Source organism: Coregonus lavaretus, assembly GCF_964263955.1.
Source record: "Coregonus lavaretus genome assembly, chromosome: 28".
NCBI classification, from domain to species: domain Eukaryota; kingdom Metazoa; phylum Chordata; class Actinopteri; order Salmoniformes; family Salmonidae; genus Coregonus; species Coregonus lavaretus.
The window spans coordinates 10,692,610-10,717,030 of record NC_140015.1 but is presented as its reverse complement, the minus strand read 5'-3'; the positions used below and the strand labels follow the sequence as shown (position 1 = coordinate 10,717,030).

At 42.1% G+C, this 24,421-nt stretch overlaps 1 protein-coding gene and 1 pseudogene across 2 annotated transcripts in view; both read left to right on the top strand.

The window, feature by feature from the left end:
* The window catches only part of LOC311103876 (all-trans-retinol 13,14-reductase-like), a 34,491-nt pseudogene extending 16,514 nt beyond the window's left edge, over nucleotides 1–17,977 (top strand). The window contains exons 3-12 of the transcript XR_014615794.1: nucleotides 9,407–9,589; nucleotides 10,432–10,554; nucleotides 10,767–10,954; nucleotides 11,044–11,163; nucleotides 13,705–13,843; nucleotides 14,034–14,037; nucleotides 15,142–15,220; nucleotides 17,083–17,252; nucleotides 17,486–17,645; nucleotides 17,832–17,977. The product of XR_014615794.1 is annotated as an all-trans-retinol 13,14-reductase-like (transcript). The remainder of the gene's footprint in view (nucleotides 1–9,406; nucleotides 9,590–10,431; nucleotides 10,555–10,766; nucleotides 10,955–11,043; nucleotides 11,164–13,704; nucleotides 13,844–14,033; nucleotides 14,038–15,141; nucleotides 15,221–17,082; nucleotides 17,253–17,485; nucleotides 17,646–17,831) is intronic.
* A 3,431-nt stretch (nucleotides 17,978–21,408) lies between these two features.
* Nucleotides 21,409–23,268, top strand: cdk21 (cyclin-dependent kinase 21; the record flags this gene model as incomplete). Its single annotated transcript, XM_084146339.1, has 6 exons — nucleotides 21,409–21,641; nucleotides 21,801–21,933; nucleotides 22,133–22,384; nucleotides 22,478–22,638; nucleotides 22,770–22,902; nucleotides 22,993–23,268. The coding sequence occupies 6 exons, from the start codon at nucleotides 21,409–21,411 to the stop codon at nucleotides 23,197–23,199; spliced, it is 1,119 nt and encodes a 372-aa protein (XP_084002465.1). The 3' UTR covers nucleotides 23,200–23,268.
* Nucleotides 23,269–24,421: the final 1,153 nt, after the last annotated feature.

The window sequence follows — 24,421 nt, the reverse complement described above, 5'->3', positions numbered from 1 at the left end:
ACACTAGAGGAAAGTTAATTCCTTAGGGAGCAGACATGACATAGGATAAAATAATATTAACCTCTAGGCTTAATTTCTGCTGTTTTGGTCATGATATAAGTACAGTACATTCTGAAAGTATTCAGACCCATTGACTTTTTCCAAATTTTGTTACGTTACAACCTTACTCTAAAATATATTAAATTATTTTTTCCCCTCATCAATCTACACACAATACCCCATAATGACAAAGCGAAAACAGGTTTTTAGAAATTGTAGCAAATGTATTAAAAATAAGAAACTGAAATACCTTATTTACATAAGTATTCAGACCCTTTGCTATGAGACTTGAAATTGAGCTCAGGTGCATCCTGTTTCTATTGATCATCCTTGAGATGTTTCTACAACTTGATTGGAGTCCACCTGTAGTAAATTCAATTAATTGGACATGATTTGGAAAGGCACACACCTGTTTATATAATGTCCCACAGTTGACAGTGCATGTCAGAGCAAAAACCAAGCCATGAGGTCGAAGGAATTGTCCGTAGATCTCCGAGACAGACAGGATCGTGTCTAGGCACAGATCTGGGGAAGGGTACCAAAACATGTCTGCAGCATTGAAGGTCCCCAAGAACACAGTAGCCTCCATCATTCTCAAATGGAAGAAGTTTGGAACCACCAAGACTCTTCCTAGAGCTGGCCGTCCGGCCAAACTGAGCAACCGGGGGAGAAGGGCCTTAGTCAGGGAGGTGACCAAGAACCCGATGGTCATTCTGGCAGCGCTCCAGAGTTCCTCTGTGGAGATGGGAGAACCTTCCAGAAGGACAACCATCTCTGCAGCACTCCACCAATCAGGCCTTTATGGTAGAGTGGCCAGACGGAAGCCACTCCTCAGTAAAAGGCACATGACAGCCCGCTTGGAGTTTGCCAAAAGGCACCTAAAGGCTCTCAGACCATGAGAAACCAGATTCTCTGGTCTGATGAAACCAAGATGGAACTCTTTGGCCTGAATTCCAAGCGTCACGTCTGGAGGAAACCTGGCACCATCCCTAAGGTGAAGCATGGTGGTGGCAGCATCATGCTGTGGGGTTGTTTTTCAGGAAAGATTAACGGAGCAAAGTACAGAGAGATCGTTGATGAAAACCTTCTCCTGAGCGCTCAGGATCTCCGACTGGAGCGACGACCCTAAGCACACAGCCAAGACAACGCAGGAGTGGCTTCGGGACAAGTCTCTGAATGTCCTTGGGTGGCCGAGCCTGAGCCCGGACTTGATCCCGATTTAACATCTCTGGAGAGACCTGAAAATAGCTGTGTAGCGACGCTCCCCATCCAACCTAACAGAGCTTGAGATGATCTGCAGAGAAGAATGGGAGAAACTCCCCAAATACAGGTGTGCCAAACTTGTAGCGTCATACCCAATACGACTCGAGGCTGTAATCGCTGCCAAAAGTGCTTCAACAAAGTACTGAGTAAAGGGTCTGAATACTTATGTAAATGTGATATTTCTGTTTTTCTTCTAATAAATTAGCAAAAATTCTAAAAACCAGTTTTTGCTTTGTCATTATGGGGTATTGTGTGTAGATTGAGGAGGGAAACGTAACAAAATGTGGAAAAAGTCAAGGGGTCTGAATACTTTCCGAATGCACTGTATATATGGAGACTGTTTAGTGCCAAAAATCTGTTATTCAATGCGTTATCTGTTATTTATCTGTTATTCAATGCTTTTCTATGGGCTAATAGAAGTACGGCCAAATACAATTTTCCATCCAAATTGTTTGCATTAATTGTTTTTGATACTTCAAGGGGTCTTAAAATTCAAAATCAAATAGAAAAATAATCCTTGGTATGACCTTCTTAAAACAATACCATATATCTTAGTAGACCTTCTATTGTCAGGGCACTCACAGGACAATCAAACTACAAGGCCACTGAGTTGGCCTTTTAATTGTACTGATTTCCTATATATTTGATTTCATGCAAAGTATTGTGAATAAACGTGGACATTGACATTGTTGTACACTACAGAACCTTCTTCAAGATGAGGAGAAATCGCCTGGGTAAAGAAGGCTGGGTGCACATCAAATGGACGGCAGGAAACAGTCTCTTCCAAACAGAAAGATGCCACTAGCTGTGATGTCTTCATGATGGAGTGTGCAGTCCCTGTTCCTAGAGACCTACCCTCCTGTAGGTTTTGGCGATGTAATTGGCCAATTATAACTGTTCTGATTTCAGTTTATCAACCAGCTAATTATTAGAATTTTGTGTGCAAGACTAGGGTTGGACAGAAACCGAAAGGCAGGCTGCTCTCCAGGAAAAGGGTTGGGCAGCCCGGGTGTAGGAAGTGTTTAACACAGAGTGATTCCAAATCTGCTGCCCAAGCCTCACAAAATGTAAGACATCACACCCACCCCAGCTGGCGAGCTCATGCTGGTTCTGAGTCATGGCACCAAAGTTTCAGATTTTTCATTGTGTATGAACGTCTTGCCCTTCTCCTGTAATGTACGCTACATCCGTCCTCTACATTGTTGTGACCTGTCAGGCCGTCTTGCATTCAAAGTTTGAGGCTGCAACGTTACCAATAGACCAAACCAAAAGCGCATTGGCTAGCTCCAATGAAACTATTTCAGCATAAGGAATACGTTTATCACACAGGATTAATGGGAACAGGTAACGCTATACTATTCTGAAAAAAGTATTTATGTTGATTTGGTGTTATTCTGTACTCCATCAACAGATGGCCAAAGAAGTTCTTGACAACATCCATACAAATGCGGGAAAGAAATCAATCCTGAAACTCTAGTCTTCAGGTACTAATTCCTTATGTATTACATTTTAAATGAAATCTAATTTAAGTGTGTTGTTGGGTATTTGTCATAAAGGTGCATTATAAGATATTTCAGAGAAACAGGGGAAACAAACTTTAAATATGCAATTGTGATTATACAATTCTATAGAACCTGTGGGAAACTTTTGCTCTCATTGTGGGATGACAACCTTGGCAGGCGGAAGCAAGACCTTTGATTGGGTAAGTGGCAGTAATAGAGATTCCACATTAAGATAGGAGACGAGTCTGTTTCACTCTACCATCATTACATCCAGCCCCACCACTTTTATGACCATGTGCACCCCAGCAAGAATGGAATCATGATATTTGCAAAAGCCCTGAAAGACACTGCCTTAGTACGGACCTCCAATAAACACAACAAGACTTAGACCAGAGACTCTGACCAGCAAGCACTACAGGAGCCTCAGGGCTTGCCCCTGATCTTCATGTCCTACCACCCCCACAGACATGCCTGGGATGACCAATGAAGAATATGTAAGGAACAAAAGTCTGAACTGGAAGTGTGACTTTTGATATTTTGAGAAAGACTACTCAACATCTCTGCAGACCTGTGTATAAAATGTCTCTCTGTACTAGCCATGAACATTGTGAAGGCAGAAATGTATGGCCCACTACAGCAGTGTAATACAGAATTCAATATGGACATTTCCATGTAAAATGACCCAATAACGCCAACATGTGAAGTTCATAGGAGCATGTCTAATTGGGTGTCAAATTAAAGCTAAGAGTCTATTTTTGTGAAATTAAGTCATATATATACAGTGGGGAGAACAAGTATTTGATACACTGCCGATTTTGCAGGTTTTCCTACTTATAAAGCATGTAGAGGTCTGTATTTTTTATCATAGGTACACTTCAACTGTGAGAGACGGAATCTAAAACAAAAATCCAGAAAATCACATTGTATGATTTTTAAGTAAATAATTTGCATTTTATTGCATGACATAAGTATTTGATACATCAGAAAAGCAGAACTTAATATTTGGTACAGAAACCTTTGTTTGCAATTACAGAGATCATACGTTTCCTGTAGGTCTTGACCAGGTTTGCACACACTGCTGCAGGGATTTTGGCCCACTCCTCCATACAGACCTTCTCCAGATCCTTCAGGTTTCGGGGCTGTCGCTGGGCAATACGGACTTTCAGCTCTCTCCAAAGATTTTCTATTGGGTTCAGGTCTGGAGACTGGCTAGGCCACTCCAGGACCTTGAGATGCTTCTTACGGAGCCACTCCTTAGTTGCCCTGGCTGTGTGTTTCTGGTCGTTGTGATGCTGGAAGACCCAGCCATGACCCATCTTCAATGCTCTTACTGAGGGAAGGAGGTTGTTGGCCAAGATCTCGCGATACATGGCCCCATCCATCCTCCCCTCAATACGGTGCAGTCGTCCTGTCCCCTTTGCAGAAAAGCATCCCGAAAGAATGATGTTTCCACCTCCATGCTTCACGGTTGGGATGGTGTTCTTGGGGTTGTACTCATCCTTCTTCTTCCTCCAAACACGGCGAGTGGAGTTTAGACCAAAAAGCTCTATTTTTGTCTCATCAGACCACATGACCTTCTCCCATTCCTCCTCTGGATCATCCAGATGGTCATTGGCAAACTTCAGACGGGCCTGGACATGCGCTGGCTTGAGCAGGGGGACCTCGCGTGCGCTGCAGGATTTTAATCCATGACGGCGTAGTGTGTTACTAATGGTTTTCTTTGAGACTGTGGTCCCAGCTCTCTTCAGGTCATTGACCAGGTCCTGCCGTGTAGTTCTGGGCTATTCCCTCACCTTCCTCATGATCATTGATGCCCCACGAGGTGAGATCTTGCATGGAGCCCCAGACCGAGGGTGATTGACCGTCATCTTGAACTTCTTCCATTTTCTAATAATTGCGCCAACAGTCGTTGCCTTCTCACCAAGCTGATTGCCTATTGTCCTTATACATTGTCCATCCCAGCCTTGTGCAGGTCTACAATTTTATCCCTGATGTCCTTACACAGCTCTCTGGTCTTGGCCATTGTGGAGAGGTTGGAGTCTGTTTGATTGAGTGTGTGGACAGGTGTCTTTTATACAGGTAACGAGTTCAAACAGGTGCAGTTAATACAGGTAATGAGTGGAGAACAGGAGGGCTTCTTAAAGAAAAACTAACAGGTCTGTGAGAGCCGGAATTCTTACTGGTTGGTAGGTGATCAATACTTATGTCATGCAATAAAATGCAAATTAATTACTTAAAAATCATACAATGTGATTTTCTGGATTTTTGTTTTAGATTCCGTCTCTCACAGTTGAAGTGTACCTATGATAAAAATTACAGACCTCTACATGCTTTGTAAGTAGGAAAACCTGCAAAATCGGCAGTGTATCAAATACTTGTTCTCCCCACTGTATATATACATATTTCAGCCACTTGCCATCAGTAAAAATTAGAAGTAAGCAAACACTTTTTTTATTTCTGGTAAAAAAATATGGAAAAGTGGTCTGTTTCTTCCCGAAAAGTCAGAAAAGGTATTGGAAATACATGAAAACACACATTTTGAAGTAAAGACCCCTGCCAACTAATATCAACACTTATTTAGGTTTGGATAAATTACTTGACTTGTGTAACTTTAAGAAACATTGTTCTGTGCTTTGTAGTTATTAGAGAATTGGAGACTTTTCTACAGAACCCCTCCTCTCTCTCTCTGCCAATCTCTCTCTTCAGTTAATGTGGCATCTCCCAGCTCTTACTGACATAGTCATGAGGCCCCTCTCTTTCCATTTACTGTGATACGTTTAAAAGAAAGTTGGGAACATGTTTTAAACTGTACCTTCATGGGATTATTTGTACAGAGCAAATTAGCCAGTGTTACCTGTTGTTTATTTTTCAATGGAACATTTCTACAGTTGATTCAGGTTTTAAATTCACTCTGTAAAAAGTTTAATTAATACTGAGCGGTGGAAAATAACCCCAGTGTTCAGTGTGATTTATACTCGGTGTATAGTAAAACACTCAAAACCACACCCATCATTATTATATTTTTTAGAAACGTTAGTTCCAATGTCTGTGATTTTGCAAATAGATTGGTTGATTGATCTTATTCTTGTATATTGTTGTACATTTCTCGTTGTACCTCTGCAAAGGGTTCTACCTATAACCAAATGTGGTTCCCCTATGGAGACAAGCATATGAAGACTATGGGCCAGTTTTCCGGACACAGATTGAGCCTTGTCTAGAACTAAGAAGCTTTTTCAATGGAGAATCTCCATTCACATCCTTTTTTAGTCTAGGACTAGGCTTAATCTGTGTCTGGGAAACCGGGCCCAATGGTTCTTTTTTATTTTCTTACATTTTTTATTTTATTTCACCTTTATTTAACCAGGTAAGCCAGTTGAGAACAAGTTCTACTTAGCACCTTTATACCTAAGAGCGTACAACCATAATCCACTCTCGTTTGCCATTCAGTTCCTGTGATGTGTTGCTTGAATTATGTAATTTGTCAACATTTGTCAAATGTGTTTTGTTAAATTAAATTGAATATTTTAATGCGATTTTCTATTGGTATATTTTGCTTTTAAGTCCTTCCATAGTTTGAATATGAAAGGCATTGGGGTTCATCTCTTCTATTAGTCTGACTCCATAGACTCCATAAGTTTGTAATGTTGTGTTGCTAAATGTGTCCCATGTTTTCAACCCATGTTTTCAACTGTTTTCTAGTGGTCCCAAAAAATCTTATTTGATGCCAATGAACATCCTTATTTATCAAAACAGTTATTGAAGGATGACAGAAGCTACATACTTGAGGTATAAGTTAGGACAGAGGGGGAGATGACTGAGTCAGGTTTCCAGTTTAACATTTTATTTTTTTAACTGGAGGTAGACATGGTAATGGAGGATCATCAGCATAGTGTCTGGAAGCATGGAATAAAGTAATAACTAATAATGAACAATGCCTTCTATTAAATACATACATAATTCAAATAAGACAAAAAAAAGACAAAAGTATGAAGCATTGCAAGTCACTGTGTGAAGAAAGCAAAGGAGGTCCTCTTTGACTTCAGAAGGAAGGCTGATTTCGTTACCTCAGCTGACCCTCAATTGAGAACAGGTAGCGAGCTTCAACAGTTTCAAATACTTAGGGACTATTACTGACAGAAGCCTCAACTTCACTGAAAACACAGTACATTTTACACTTACCTGCTATGGAGACTGAGGCGCATCGACGTAGTTCCCACAATCCTGCGGAGCTATTACACATGGCTCATTGCCACATACATCTGGTCTGCTACATCAAGCTGAGGAAGGTAGTTACTCTGGGGTCAGCCCTTTATAGGCTGTATGACACACAGGCAAGGAAGTAGGCAACACAAATAACAGGGGACTGAATTCACAATTTGTGTGGTTTCTTCACCCTGGTCTGAAAAACATTATGTACACCAAAATTAATGAACAACTCTGGCTTGGGAAGCTTCATTCCCACTGCAATCCAGCTGCTCAATTAGATGAAGTAGCAATTGAAATTCTAAGTCTAAAATTTAAATAGTAAATTAGTTTTCAGAAAACCAAAGGGTGTGCAATGTGTGTCCCTCCCCTTTGAACAATACCAAGTTGGTTTGAGGTGCCTAGGTCATGTGATCAAAGCGCTATTGAATTGTATGTGATACAAAACATTATATTGGAATCATAAAAAAATAATAATAATTCATGAGCAAAACCAAAGGGTGTGCAACATGCCTCTCTATGAAGGGAATACTGGACAATTGAAATGAGTTTGCTAAGTCACGTGGTTGAAGAGCTATCGATATTTGAATATTTGGATCATGCATTGAGGGTGCACCAGGCCTCCTACACCGTTGCGGTGTTAAATTCGTGTCGAAATCGGAAAAATAAGACCTGTGCAATGGTGTACACCTTTTTTCCTTCATAAAGAGCCTAACCTGAGGTATGTAGCTCAAATCGTACGTGGGCTATTAACGTTTGAAGGTCCGACTGTCTTTCAACACATTTATGTAATGCATAACCAAATTATATGTTCTTTGTATAGGCTAATGTTCAGTTAATATGAAATCTGGGAGTATGACCTGTAGGCGTCGTCTTTTCACACTACTCAGTAATCCTGACGTTCTTTGGCTGAAAACAACCGACATTCGACGAACACATATTTAAACATGCATGGGGGGCAGTGCATTTGGGCTGACCTAGTTCACACACAGATGCGCACTTGCAAAAGTGAGAAGGCACGCTGATAATTCTTTATAATGTGGATCACTATAGCAATACTTTGTGCTGCTCTAGTTGCATTCATATACAAATATGTGTTCCGTACATCGGGACCAAATCCTTTTGATATCGACACTCGTGAACCGCTGAAACCACTGGTCACCGAAAAGAAGGACAAAAACAAGTTCTGAAGCAGGGTGAGTCTCGTGGACACAATGCTTGACAAATCACCAATGCATGCACGAAATATTGTTTGCTAGGAATATTTGTGTAATCACCCTTGTCTGTGTCCTGAAAGCTAGATTTCGTTGCATAATTATTGCTCTGTCATTCACATGTTTCGCAAGAGCAGTATGAGAACAGGCCAGGAAACCATACTGAACAAAAATATAAACGCAAAGATTTTACTGAGTTACAGTTCATAGGCCCACCCACTTGGGAGCCAAGCCCACCCACTGGGGAGCTAGGACCTGCCAATCAGAATAAGTTTCATCCCCACAAAAGGGCCTTATTACAGACCGAAATACTCCTCAGTTTCATCAGCTGTCCGGGTGGCTGGTCTCAGATGATCCTGCAGGTGAAGAAGCCGGATTTGGAGGTCCTGGGCTGGTGAGGTTATATGTGGTTTGCGGTTGTGAGGCCAGTTGAACTTACTGACAAATTCTCTAAAACTACATTGGAGGTTGCTTATGGTAGTGAAATGAACATTAAATTATCTGGCAACAGCTCTGGTGGACATTCCTGCAGTCAGCATGTCAATTGTACACTCCCTCAACTTGAGACATCAGTGGCGTTGTGTGACAAAACTGCACATTTTAGAGTGGCCTTTTATTGTATTATTATATTGTAATAATCATGCTGTTTAATCAGATTCTTGATATGCCACACCTGTCAAGTGGATGGATTATCTTGGCAAAGGAGAAATGCTGACTAACAGGGATGTAAACAAATTTGTGCACAACAGTTGAGAGAAATAAGCTTTTTGTGCACATGGAACATTTCTGGAATCTTTTATTTCAACTCATAAAACATGGGACCAAAACTTTACATTTTGCGTTTTATATTTTTGTTCAGTGTGTTTCGTCTGTTATAACCGCTGACATACGGATGTACAATATGCTGCATGGCTACAATTCACTGATTGTCAAACACAGTACTGCGCCAAACTGACCAGCTGCTATACTGCACTAATGACTGAGCCCATTGTTGAACTGCCATCCACCCTGCACAATCTCATGTTCATAGCTGCTACACACTCACATTTGTTTCAGTACCATAGACTCTCTTTGTACAGGTCAGGGGATAATATTGCTGGAACACAATGTTATTTATTTCCTGCAAGAAGATAAGGCAATATCTCTGATTTGTGTTAATTTTATGTTATTACTCTTCCCTACCAGGTTTCTTGGCCAGTAAAGTACCTGAGAACCTAGATGCCATTGTCATTGGCAGTGGAATTGGTGGTCTTGGGGTGGCGGTGCTGCTGGCTAAGGTTGGAAAGCGGGTCCTGGTTCTGGAGCAGCATGATCGGGCCGGAGGCTGCTGCCACACCTTTACAGAGAAAGGCTTTGAGTTTGACGTCGGTGAGAATTGTCGTGACGTGACTTACTTTAATGTATGACTGTTATTTATCGAATCAACTATCTATGTTTAATTGTCACTCGATTAAATTAATCATGTAACAATTAACTCATTAGGAATTTTGGGCACCACGGAATAAGTTGTTTAACGAGTGACCATCTCCCGAATTAAACTCTTAGAAGATATATGTTACATATCGATAACAGTCACTTATCAAATAATTACCTCTTATCAGTCTCATTCTGAACGTCGCATAATCCTTGAACCTGCAAGAACCCTAACCTGATGAATCAGCAATACACAAATTGGCATAACTATTTATTTACTAACTAAATAATAACACAATACAAACACACATAGGTTATTGATTACTAACGTAATACAATGAAAACAGGTCCCTAGTGGACTGGACTAACATTAGCATGAATGGTTTGGTAGTGGAGGGGTCAGAATGGAAGGGAGAGACAGAGATTCAAACTATCACAGTTACTTTGGAATGTACGCTCACAGTAATCATAATATTTATGCACCCTAATAATCGCTCATTCGTATTAGAAATGCAACATGTATTTACGTGTTGCTGTCCTTGATAGTTGAGTTGATGATGTAGGACTCTGGTTTGCCCACCAGAGATCTCAATGTCCTTGGTAGAGTTTCTGGTCGTAGTGGTGGTTAAAATGGATACTTCAGATGTACCAGCGGTTGTCGGAGAGGGATTGTCCTTTCCAACTCGTGTCTTTAGTGAAAGTTCCCTAGACGACTATACATGCCAGCTGCAGACTGAAATGATAAGGTCTAGTGCATTGTCTTCTTCTTCACCTCGTGTAGAGGTTGAGAGTTTCAGGCCTTGCCAATCGTCTGTCATTCTTCTTCCGCATGGCGTCTCGCAGTGTGACCGAGGTGGTCAATGAGCTGACTGAGAACAACGACCTCAGGGCCGTCTTCAGCTACATCTTTGGCACTTACGGTAGGCTGCTGTAGTTCCTGACAATGGAGAGCATAACCACAGCAATCTCAAATGATAGGATGCGTCCAAAAGGGCACCCTATTCCCTATGTAGTTCACTAATTTGTGCCATTTGGGACACACATAATCTCTCCACATGGACCAAATTAATTGCATCTCTTTTTGTAGTGTGTTTGGTTTAATAAGACTCCATTTTGTTGTGTGTAAATACAGGTAATATACCCAAGGATGCCAGCTTCTCCTGATGGTCTGCCACTACCTGACCGGCGCCTGGTACCCAATAGGAGGAGCCAGTGAGATCGCCTACCACATGATCCCCATCGTTGAGAAAGCCGGGGGGGCCGTGCTCGTCCGCGCCCCAGTCAACCGCATCCTGTTCAACGACAACAAGGAGGCTATTGGTGAATTGGACTGATTGATTGATTGGTTGACGGGTGAATTGATTGATCACACAGATGGTTTTGACCACCTCTGGTTCCCATGGTTTCAGGTGTGAGCGTGATGAAAGGTCAGGAGGAGATCCATGTGCATGCTCCAATGGTTATCTCCGACACCGGCATCTTCAACACCTACCAGCAGCTGCTGCCCAAGGAACACCAGGCTATGCCAGGTGGGTGAGGGTATTAAGGTATGTTAAAGTATGTTCAAGATGGCTGTGTTAAAAAGACTGAATTGTTAGTTGACACTTGTATCGATGGCGTTGTCTAAATGTTGTTTCCTAATCATAATGTTTCTATGACCTTGTGATGCCTAATCATTAGGGATGTAACGATTCAGCAATATGCATCGGTCCCTGGTTCAAATGTTTAAGATGAGTGCATCGGTCCTGGGACCCCAAACCGATCCAAATGTAGCATGCATCGGTCAGAAAATTGATTCAAATGTTACGAATCGCCGGTTCACAATATTTTTTGTTGCTCACATTACTCTCTTTTTGCCTTCCGAAAATACCTCTTGTGACACCTGCGTCCTCTCCTTCAGTGTCGAACTAAGCATGGAATTATGTTGACAGTCATTGATCTTCAAGTCATTTTGGATGCCTAACAACCCCAGGCAATATCAGTAGCTTAGTTAAACTGCACGCCGTTCGCAACTTTGCACGCTGACCATTGAGAGGTAGGCCTATTCCTGATCTGGCACATCTCTGCATCACTTTCAGCTTTCAAATGTTTGTAAAATGGCTTGCACAATATTAGGCATTATTAGTTGTGACAACCAATGTAATATGCTAGGTTATTTTTTATGCGCTGTTGAAAATTGAGTTTTACCAGAATAAAAGTAGCTTAAGCTACCGCCGGAGACACAACTCTCCTCTGGCTATAGGTAGGCTACACGCTGATCGGGGCTTGCGTTAGATTTTATTTTATTGTTCAGGTTCACCATCAGCAATAATTTGGGTAGTTTTGCTTGAGAAACATTGCCCTCCCCTAACTGATAGTGGGGTGGTAGATGCCAAGTTTCCTTTATGGCATCATTTACACACACAACTCCATCAGCTGCAGATTTAAATTTAAGATGAATGTGTTTATGCAACAAATGTTAGTGCATCGAACCGAACCGCATCGATTCGTTCCTCTAATCAAACAGAATCGCACCAGATCGTTTCCTAATAAAACGTATCGTATCGAAGCCCATGTATCTTCACTGAACAAAAATATAAATGCAGCATGCAACATTTTCAAAAAATGTACTGAGTTACAGTTCATATAAGGAAATCAGTCAATTGAAATAAATTCCTTAGGCCCTAATCTATAGATTTCATATGACTGGGAATATAGATATGTATCTGTTAGTCACAGATACCTTTAAAAAAAAGTAGGGGCGTGGATCAGAAAACCACAGTATCTGGTGTGACCACCATTTGCCTCATGCGGCGCAACTACTTCGCATAGAGTTGATCAGGCTGTTGATTGTGGCCTGTGAAATGTTGTCCCACTCAATGGCTGTGCGAAGTTGCTTGATATTGGCGGGAACTGAACACGCAGTCGTACACGTCCATCCAGAGCATCCCAAACATGCTCAATAGGTGACATGTCTGGTGAGTGTGCAGGCCATGGAACAACTGTGACATTTTCAGCTTCAAGGAATTGTGTACAGATCCTTGCGACATGGAGCCATGCATTATCATATCATGCTGAAACATGAGGTGATGGTGGCAGATGAATGGCAGGACAATGGGCCTCAGGAACACGTCACAGTATCTCTGTGCATTAACATTGCAATCAATAAAATGCAATTGTGTTCATTCTCTGTAGCTTATGCCTGCCCATACCATAAGCCTACCACCACCATGGGGCACTCTGTTCATAACGTTGACATCCGCAAACCGCTCGCCCGGTACAGTTGAAACCGGGATTCATGTGCACACTTCTCCAGCATGACAGTGGCCCGTTGAAGGCGAGCATTTGCCCACTGAAGTCGGTGACGACGCCGAACTGCAGTCAGGTCAAGACCCTGGTGAGGACAACAAGCACGCAGATGAGCTTCCCTCAGATGTTTTCTGACAGTTTGTGCAGAAATTCTTCGGTAGTGCAAACCCACAGTTTAATCAGCTGTCCAGGTGGCTGGTCTCAGACAATCCCGCAGGTGAGGAAGCCGGATGTGGAGGTCCTGGGCTGGTGTGGTTACACGTGGTCTGTGGTTGTGAGGCCGGTTAGACGCACAGCCAAATTCTCTACAACGACATTTGAGGCGGCTTATGGTGTGCGAAATGAACATTAAATTATCTGGCAACAGCTCTGGTGGACATCTGTGGCACGTGAGACATCTGTGGCATTGTGCTGTGTGACAAAACTGCACATTTTAGAGTGGCCTTTTATTGTCCCCAGCACAAGGTGCACCTGAGTAATGATCATGCTGTTTAATCAGCTTCTTGATATTACACACCTGTCAGGTGGATAGATTATCTTGGCAAATGAGAAATGCTCACAAACAGGGATGTAAACACATTTGTACACAATTTGAGAACAATAAGCTTTCTGTGCATATGGAACATTTCTGGGATCTTTTATTAAAGCTCATGGAACATGGGACCAATACTTTACATGTTGCATTTATATTTTTGTTCAGTGTAGATACGAATCGTGTTGAAAGGGAAAGATGCACATCGCTACTAGTCATGAATGTTGTATGATCTTGAGATGCCCTGCAGCCATCCAGAAGCAGCTTGGTATGATGAAAAACGGGGCGGGAGGTCTGAGCATCTTCCTGGGCCTGACTGGAACCAAGGAGGAGCTGGGCCTCAAAGCAGACAACTACTGGATCTTCACAGAGCACAACATGGATGAACTGTAGGTCCTTCCTCTCTCTTTGTTTAACACTAAATGTTTGGCGTGCCCCCATAGCCCCCACTGTCTAATGACTTGTCGATTTCTTTTAATTCAACACCTTAGAATTTGTCCTTATTAACATACACTGAGTATACCAAACATTAGGAACACCTTCCTAATATTGATTTGCACCCCCCTCTTTTGCCCTCAGAACAGTCTTAATTCGACGGGGCATGGACTCTACAAGGTGTCGAAAGCATTCCACAGGGATGCTGGCCCATGTTGACTCCAATGCTTCCTAAAGTTATGTCAAGTTGGTTGGATGTCCTTTGGATGGTGGACCATTCTTGATACACACGGGAAACTGTTGAGTGTGAAAAACCCAGAAGTGTTGCAGTTCTTGACACAAACCGCTGCCCCTGGCACCTACTACCATACTCCGTTCAAAGGCACTTAACTATTTTGTCTTGCCCATTCACCCTCTGAATAGCACACATATACAATCCATGTCTCAGTTGTCTCAACATAAAAACCCTTCTTTAACCTGTCTCCTCTCCTTCATCTACACTGATTTGAAGTGGATTTAACAAGTTACCTCAATAAGGGATCGTAGCTTTCACCTGGTCAGTCTACAGTATGTCATGGAAAGAGCAGGTGTTGTTAATGGTTGTATACTCAGTGGATATGTCTGATGTGTTACCAGGGGCGGTGTGTTCAATAGGGCGATATGGGCGACGCACTGCCAAACGGGAAAAGGAAGGGATTTTTTTTCTAATCAATTATATCACGGCAACAGTAGTTATCAGTGTTCTAATCTGATCTGACTGCCACTAAATGTCAAATCAGGCTAAAGTCGTGCTTCAAATGGCCCCGCCCGTTTTTGGGGCGATTTCAGTCATGTTGAAAATCGCCCAGAAGTCTGTCATAGACTCCCATGTAAAATCTATTTTTTTCAAATTTCAAAGCTTTCAATACAATCTCTATGGGTGTCTGTGGGCTTGCACTTACGCGCTTTCGTCATACGTGACGTAACCATGAACGTAACTAAGAAAATAGCGGCTAGCAGCGTCTCTGTTGCGACCTGCAGTGTGGCGTTATCTTATGTTTTTAATTTGTACACTTAGTGGCGTTATTTTATGTTTTTAATTTGTACACTTAGTTTACAAACATTCTGCCAACCATGGATTTCCAGTGGTGGGTTTTGGACTGATCTTGTTGATCGTGTACATACCCGCTACGAACGGACTAAATAATGAAAACGCTGCTGGCAGCGGAATCCAATACAGCTGGGAGACTTGGCTGGATGACAGAGTCCCGGACAGAGAAGTGGAGCCGGCCGGCTTCACCCTGGTCAGAGCGGACCGCGATCTGACACAGTCACAGGGAAAATCGATCCTGGTAAGAGAGCGACTCTGTACCCCCGACATTGAACTGCTTTCTGTGTCACTGCGACCTTACTATCTGCCCCGTGAGTTCCCCCAATTGTTTGTTACCGTTGTGTACTGTTGATAATCACAAGTTTACTGGAGAACTGAGACCAAGTAGAGACTTTGGACAGGGTGGATATGGTATAATAAAGGCAGTTTATTCAGAGGTAAAGATATCTGGAATCGCGTGCACGGACTCGTTCGTCAAACTCTTAGGGAGCTATCTGAAGAGAGCCCCGAAAACATTGTGTGCAGACATTTTATACAATAAATGATGTAGGTTGAATCTAGTAGTTCTGATCTTCTGATTGGTCCTGATGAGTTGGGCGAGGTCCCCTCCACTGTTGCATTGGCTCTGAGTCGGGTTCTCTGTCTTCAAATGTTCAGCCTAAAGAGAGGGGATTTTTGTGTGTGTGTGTGTGTGTGTTTAACAGTGATGATGTGTGTGTGTGTGTGTGTTATCAGTGATGATGTGTGTGTGTGTGTGTGTGTGTGTGTGTGTGTGTGTGTGTGTGTGTCCTCAGAGCAAGAACTCGTGAGTTGGAAGAACTGAGAGACCTATGGCGTGGGTGTTGTCCTTGGCCACCTGCTGACAAGGCTGACAAGATAGGACTCTTTTGTCCATTGTTATAGGATAGGAACAGCATTGATTGAAAACAAACGCCCAACACAAAATGGGTCATGCACAAGATTTTAGTCAGACCAAGCTATAACATTATATATTTACTACGACAGTACATTCAACCAAAAGCTAATATAACAAAGGCATCAGAGATTATTTATAATCTGTCACAGAAACTGGAATCCATCTCCCCAGATCAGTCAATAAATGCTTCTGGTATTGACTTATATGCTGCCCCTGTCTTCATGTTGTTGCTGGACATATCTTTTTTAAAATGTGTGTAGGTCACCTAAATCATCAGAAAAATTGCCCCTCCTGAGAATTTTTTCAGGAGCCGCCACTGTGTGTTACATAGACAGACATTGTGTAAGGTCTTGTGGTGTGGACCTTGAGAGAGACCTGTATTACTGTGACATTACATAACCTATGGTACATGAGACTGTGATAGTGATTCTGTATTTCACTACCTTTTACTTTGTGCATCAAAGATTGTGCTATTACAGTAACGATCACCAGGTACAGAAACAAGACTAGTATTGGCACTGATATTCACCATACTAAATTATTTAATTATTTTGATCCTTGGAAATGCATCATCCAATGACATACTTTACTTATTTAAACCCTTGGCTCCTATATGGAGCATAATCCATTGGCTAATGTCCTACATCTTACTCAGTTCGGGGGAAGTTTTTCAAGGTTGTACCAGTTGAGGCTTCTCTCGCCATATCGGCCTGGTGTTTCTGGGTTGACCAGTCTTTCTTTTCCCCTGAGGGTTACAGTGTTGGGTGTTAGGCCTAGTTCTAGATTTATTCCTGATGATGTAAGACTGTCTTTTGTTTAAAAAAATAATAATATTACTTCATGGTAACGCAGACGAGACAACAGTTAGGACAAAATACTAAAGACAACATACAACAGGATTCTGTAGTTTTCTATTAGGTACCAGATGGTTGCTCTGTCCAGGCTATCAAATGCCTTTTCAAAGTCTGTTAAGTTGATTTGTTCCATTCTATTGACTGTCCAATGTTGATGCATTAGTGTTGCAATGTGTTCCTGAACAAAGCCTGCTTGTCTCTGATCTACACCATACCAAAACATTTTGTAATTTAGATTCTTGGAAATGCACACATAGCTACATTATCTGATGCCATCAGAATGAAGGCTGAACAGACATGTTTCAACCCATTTGGTTTTCCCATTTATCACAGGCAAGTCCACCCTGAGTCTGGTGAGCTTTGCTAACTATGAGTGGTTTGAGGAGTGGAAGGATGACAAGGTGACCAACAGAGGGACTGATTACAAGGAGCTGAAGCAGATCTTCTGTGACTCAATTCTGGAGGTGGTGATGAGTGTCTTCCCCAAGATTACCAGGGACAAGGTAGAGCATTTAGCCCATTCATACTAAACTCTGGTACACTGGTAGACTCCTTTTTCCAGGAAACTAAGATCTCTATGGTGGATGCACTAGTAACAGACAAGTTTCCTTTCAATTTTGACAAATGGTGTAACTTGATACCTCAATGGAAAGTAATTGATACCCTGTTCACAATGCATACATCTCCCATTTTTCTCTCTCTCTCTCTCTCTCTCTCTCTGTCTGTCTGTCTTTAGGTTGAGTTAATTGAGGCTGGAACACCCATAACAAACACACACTACATTGGAACCCCTAAAGGGGAGATCTATGGAGCAGACCATGGCACTGCTCGTTTCAGCGCTGAGTGCAATGCCACCGTGAGGCCCCAGACACCCCTGAAGAACCTCTACCTCACAGGTCAGTATCTTATACAGCTGATCAGGTCCAAGGATATGTTATAGAGAAGCTATATGTCTATGTTTTTGATAGACTAACGAATGTCTTAGCACTTGGATAAGTCATAAGTTTGACTTCAATATTACTAAAGGTCTATATCGGCTCTGGTTTCTACCGCGTGTTGATGTTCCTGTGTTCTGTGTGCAGGTCAGGATGTGTTTGTGTGTGGCTTTGCTGGTGCGCTGGCTGGGGCTCTCACCTGCGGTTCTGTCATCCTCAACCGTAACCTGCACCTGGATGCCATCGCTCTGGCCAAGAAGACCAAACGTGTCGACACCAAGAAGTTGGAGTAACACACTACTGACCACCTCCCTCAACCCATTGTTGCTCCGGGTGAAGTTTCCCCTAGTACAGATCTAGGTACAGATCTAGGATAAACTTCCCCTCCCCCAATCCACATTAATGGGGGAAAGCTAAACTGACCCAAGATCACCGTCTAGGGGCAACTTCACCCTACTCCACCCAGCTTACCAAAGGTTCAATAACACAAGCCCAGGGACAGGCACCATACTCTGGTCCTACATTCAACACAGTGAAAAGATGCCTCAAGATGGTCACTGTGTTACTGTGTGTTTTGAGGGTGTAACTAGATCTCTGCTCTCTCACTGTTAAGGGAAAACAAAATGTGGTCTTCTATACAAATCCATATGTTGTTTTCTCTGAATGCCTGAATTCACAGGCAGCCATATCCATATTTAAACCATTATGTCTTGACTGCTTGAACAGATGAGACAGCACTGAACGTCTAGGAATCTTTCTGTGGATGCTCTCAGCATCAGATCTGTAAATTGAGTTTACAACCGTTCGACCTTTGGAAATTATTGCCCAGGGATAGATAGCTTTTTTCATTGTGTTTTCATAAATCAAGTGTGCAGATACAGTGGCTTGCGAAAGTATGCACCCCCCTTGGCATCTTTCCTATTTTGTTGCCTTACAACCTGGAATAAAAAATGTTGGGGTTTGTATCATTTGATTTACACAACATGCCTACCACTTTGAAGATGCAAAATATTTTTTTTATTGTGAAACAAACAAGAAATAAGACAAAAAAACTGAACTTGATCGTGCAAGTGCATAACTATTCACCCCCCCCACCCCCCCACCCCAAAGTCAATACTTTGTAGAGCCACCTTTTGCAGCAATTACAGCTGCAAGTCTCTTGGGGTATGTCTCTATAAGCTTGGCACATCTAGCCACTGGGATGTTTGCCCATTCTTCAAGGCAAAACTGCCCAGCTCCTTCAAGTTGGATGGGTTCCGCTGGTGTACAGCAATCTTTATGTCATACCACAGATTCTCAATTGGATTCAGCTCTGGGCTTTGACTAGGCCATTCCGAGACATTTAAATGTTTCCCCTTAAACCACTCGAGTGTTGCTTTAGCAGTATGCTTAGGGTCATTGTCCTGCTGGAAGGTGAACCTCTGTCCCAGTCTCAAATCTCTGGAAGACTGAAACAGGTTTCCCTCAAGAATTTCCCTGTATTTAGCGGCATCCATCATTCCTTCAATTCTGACCAGTTTCCCAGTCCCTGCCGATGGAAAAACATCCCCACAGCATGATGCTGCCACCACCATGCTTCACTGTGGGGATGGTGTTCTCGCGGTGATGAGAGGTGTTGGGTTTGCGCCAGACATAGCGTTTTCCTTGATGGCCAAAAAGCTCAATTTTAGTCTCATCTGACCAGAGTACATTCTTCAATATGTTTGGGGAGTCTCCCAAATGCCTTTTGGCAAACACCAAACGTGTTTGCTTATTTTTCTTTTTAAGCAATGGCTTTTTTCTGGCCACTCTTCTGTAAAGCCCAGCTTTGTGGAGTGTATGGCTTAAAGTGATCCTATGGACAGATACTCCAATCTCCGCTGTGGAGCTTTGCAGCTCCTTCAGGGTTATCTTTGGTCTCTTTGTTGCCTCTGATTAATGCCCTCCTTGCCTGGTCTGTGAGTTTTGGTGGGCGGCCCTCAGATGCAAGTATGTATTAATGCCCTCTCCTTGCTTCAAATGAATAACGTGCATTGCTCATTATTACACATTGAATAAAAAAATTATTCATGCTGATTATTGAAAAAATGAATTATTCCACTCTGTAAATTGTGAGAGATTTATTATTTTCATAATTGATGGGATGACTAACTTAGAAAGAATGCATTATTGACTGGGCTAATGTAGGTTGTGTCACCTGGCAGGCTGTGATTGATGTGAAGAGCTGTTTTAGGGGGTAAGATGAGATAGGGATTTGTGTCTCCAGATACTGGAATATACTGGTTCTTTGTGATCTGTGAACCTTCCTTGGACGTAGGAATGGTGTCTAAGGGAGCTGGCTCTTCTCACTATGACAGGTTGTTATGATAAACGTATGCCTGGTAACAGAAGAGGCGGGGAACAGCCGGTACGCCAACGGATAGGCTGAGTAAGTCTAAACCACGCTCAAGTCTCTACTCCAATTGGCCAGCAGAGAGGTGGGAAACTCTCTGTAAGAGTATTTGAAGAACAATCTGAAACAATGGATTTAGTTCTCTGAAGTGCCCTGCGAGGTGTTTCAAAGAGCCCGTATATACGAAACATCATATTTACCATTGAAGGTTTTTGCATTAATTAAAATAACTAGTATATCTTAGAAGTCGTGTTGACCTCTTTTGTTCCTAATACCAGATTTGAATTGACGCAACTTTGACAAAATGTATGGGGAGACTTTGTAACAATAGCACAAACTGTGATAATGAAGGACTCATTCATCAGATTGAATATATTTTTTTCCCAACCTTTCTGTCATCATCATCCCTACAAGAATTAAGCCTCCTTGTAGCTCAGTTGGTAGAGCATGGCTATTGCAACGCCAGGGTTGTGGGTTCGTTTCCCACGGGGGCCAGTATGAAAATGTATGCACTCACTAACTGTAAGTCGCTCTGGATAAGAGCTCTGCTAAATGAGTAAAATGTAAATGTAATTCTGTTGATACTGTTATCATGGCTGGCATATTGCTTGATTATTATGACAAAAGTCACAAAATGCATTTACCATTCTTTCATCAACATCCCATGGATAAACTGTGGTGTATTTATTATGAACATGTTGATAATGTGCAACACATGAGGATGGCACGTGCCCAGAGGTCTTCTGCATGACCACATCTGTCAGAGGTGATGAGGGATCTGATTAGTTGAGGAGAATTAGGGGCGGTACCAGAATGATGTCCCATCATTTATAACCATCTTAAAAATATATGTCATATCTGCAGTTTATGGTGTGAGAACGTAAGTTAATCTTTCACAATTCATTAAATATTAGCTAGCTAAGTGTAGCTAACCGCACCTTGCACAAAGCAGCTTTGAGATTCTCTTTTGGTTAGCTAGCAAGTGGTTCCTAAGTGGTTTCAAGGTGGAGCTGGAGGAAGATTGCTGGCTACTTAGTTAGCTAGCTAGCCAGCTAGCTATTATGTCGTGGCAATGCATAACATCTTTGTCTTGTGTAAAGCTTACTAAACTCTTTCATAATTAAGTTCACTCTTGCATAAGTAGTTCATTTAGCTAGCTTGCTAAATAAGTTTCGTGAACTTCTTGACCCCCCACATGAACAGTCATAGGCCTCTGGCTACCAGGAAAAGGCCTCGGCTTGTGGAAGCAGTTGTTCACGTCACTGTCCAGTTTATTACTTGACAGCTTGTTTACAAGCATTTACGCATGGTCTCTTCCATCCTAGTTGCATCCAGCTACGAAATCAGCCGGTCATGGACGTCAATGGGTGCGATGAACATCAGAATTATGAACTACTTGCAGAGATAGGTGAAGGCGCATATGGCAAAGTGTACAAGGCCAGAGAGGTCCGCGATCAACAGCGACTCGTAGCGGTGAAGAAGTTGAACATACCCGGAGACACGGAGAGTGGGATTCCTGCTTTCATGATCCGGGAGGTGGCGCTCTTGCGTAAGATCGGGTATTTCAACCATCCCAACATTGTAAAGTAAGTTCATTTTTCTATTATTAAATGATATCTGAACATGTTTGCATAGCCTATGAATTATATATAATGATCTTTAGGGTTAAAATCAGTTTGATGGTGTTTTATAATGGCATACTATGGTTCACAATGATTGACCTTAATTGCTGATCTTACTGAAAGGTTGTTGGATGTATCTGCTGGTCTGAAGAACAGGAGTTTGGACCTGACGCTGGTGTTTGAGTACATCGACCAGGACCTGTCTACATTCCTCACCACAGTCCCCAGCACCGGACTGAGTCTGGACAAAATTAAAGTGTGAACTCTCCCGCTTACATATCTGCATCTGATAAAAACTCAATGACTCCAAAGCGTTCCATTAAGAATTAGTATAACATTTTACTGTACACTCTTTTGAACTTTTCATGCCAGATGTCCTCATATCTTGTCAGAATAAGCCACAGTCAAGAGAAAGTGGTTGAGCAATGCTGTCATGCTGCTTCCTGTCTGTACAGGATGTGATGGTGCAGCTGCTACAGGGGCTGGACTTCCTGCACACCAACATGCTGGTGCACCGTGACCTGAAGCCGGAGAATGTACTGGTCAGTAGCCGTGGAGAGGTGAAGATCGCTGACTTTGGGCTGGCGCGCATCTACACCTATCACATTGCCCTTACACCCTGTGTAAGTCTACAGAGTAGAACATCCTCCTTTGAATGCACTATCTGTTCAATTGTCACAGTGCCATTGTCCCCCAGCCTAACTAAGGTGAAGGAACTATGCATAAAAGTAAAAAGTATATTTCCTATCCAACATCTCACACCCTCTCCCTTCCTCTCTCTTCCCTCTCTCTCTCTTCAGGTGGTGACACTGTGGTACAGGGCCCCTGAGGTGCTGCTCCACTCTGGTTACATGTCCTCCGTGGACATGTGGAGCGCTGGCTGCATTTTTGCCGAACTCTTCCTTTTGAGACCATTGTTCCGTGGATACACTGAGGCTCAGCAGCTCCAGAAAATCTTTGAGTACGTTTTTTCTTCTACCGTGCACTACATTTGATCAGTAATTTATGATAAGCATTTGAATAATGTATGATGTGTGTTTTACCAGTGCCTTCTGTTGGAGGTGTGTCTGTGCTCTGCCCCATGTCCCACAGGGTGATTGGCTTGCCCAGCGAGGAGGACTGGCCCAGGGAGAGCCCCATCTCGTACTCCCATAGCTGGTGCCCCAGTGACCCCTGCACCCAGCTCTTACCCAACCTGGGCCAGGAGGAGAACAACCTGCTCCTTGTATGTACAATATACACATTTTGAATCATGTTTCTATTACAAGGCATTTTCAGAGTTAATGAATCATTGAATTCTATTGTACTTTTAAAGCACTCACACTCTCTCTCTCGCTCTTGCTCTCTGCCTGCAGCAATGTCTAGAGTTCAGCCCAACCAATCGCATCTCAGCTTCCAGAGCCCTCTCCCACCCTTTCCTGTTGTGCGCCTGAGTACTCACAACGTGGCAGGATGTGGAGAGAAGGGAGGAGAGCTGGGACAGAGGTTAATTTCCCTTGGAATCCTCTCACCTAGCCTATAGAACACTGAGGGTTCTCGTGCCGTGAGATCCAATGTACCTATATCGAAATGTAGAATTTTTGGAATGGAAATAAAAGTAAGTGAAAACATTTAAAAGGAAAATCTGCAGTTCAAACAATAAAGAGGGCACCCTACCACTGTTTTGGTAAAAAAGCTGAGGGATGGGGATGGAGAAATGTAACCAATCTCAAATTCATAGACGGAGCTCAGGATGCAAGGACTGACCATCCATGATATTACAATTATAGTTTTAACCATGTTTTAAATGTTTTATATAGTGTTTGTTTACAATTACGTTATTTACAAACATGCTTATTTGTTGGGCTCCGATGGGGTACGACAGTTGAACTAAGCTAATTAGGTATTTATAAGTTATATTCTTCAACAATCAATGGGTATATGTCATCAATTTAAAAGTCAAAACATTTATGTAGCATTGCAGATTGCCCCTTTAAAGGTCATTTGTTCAACATTAATATCCGAATCTCGACTGATTTTATCTGAAATGCATTTCTGAAAACTAGTTTCGTATTATGAAAAAACACATTTATATAAAGCGATGTAGAAACTGGTTCGTATGGTATGAAAACCCAAAGTGGAGGGAAAAGGAAAGTTGTATTGACAGTCATTTAAATTACAACAATTATATTGCTTTAATACGTCCAATTAGTTTAAAGCTAGAATCCTTAGTTGCTACATTCATTTTTTAGACTTATAAATTAATGATATCTACCCATTAATTCTTGAAGAATATAACTTATAAATGCCTCATAAGCATTGTTCAACTGTTGTACCCCATCAGAAACCAAAATATAAGCTTGTTTTACTCCAATGTTTGGAATCGATGTAAATGTAAACAAACAGCCTCAAACCATGGTAAAAACTATCATTTTTATATCATAGATTGTCAGTCCATGCATCCATAGCTCTGTCTTTGAATCTGAGAGTGGTTACATTTCTCCAGGCCCATCTCAGCTTTTAACCAAAACAGACCGCTTTGTTATTGTTTCAATTAAAGACTCTAGCTTAAAAAAAAAACAATGCATTGTTGATTGATTTGATTTCCACCCTGTATTTGATACCAGGCCGTCAGAATGCAGAAACAAGCTGCTAGAACATTTTGCAGGATAACAAAATTTTAATAATGTGTATGCGTTAATTTATTACTGAGGGATATTGCTGTTGTTACAAGTGATATTATTAATCTCAAGCTGCTGTAAATC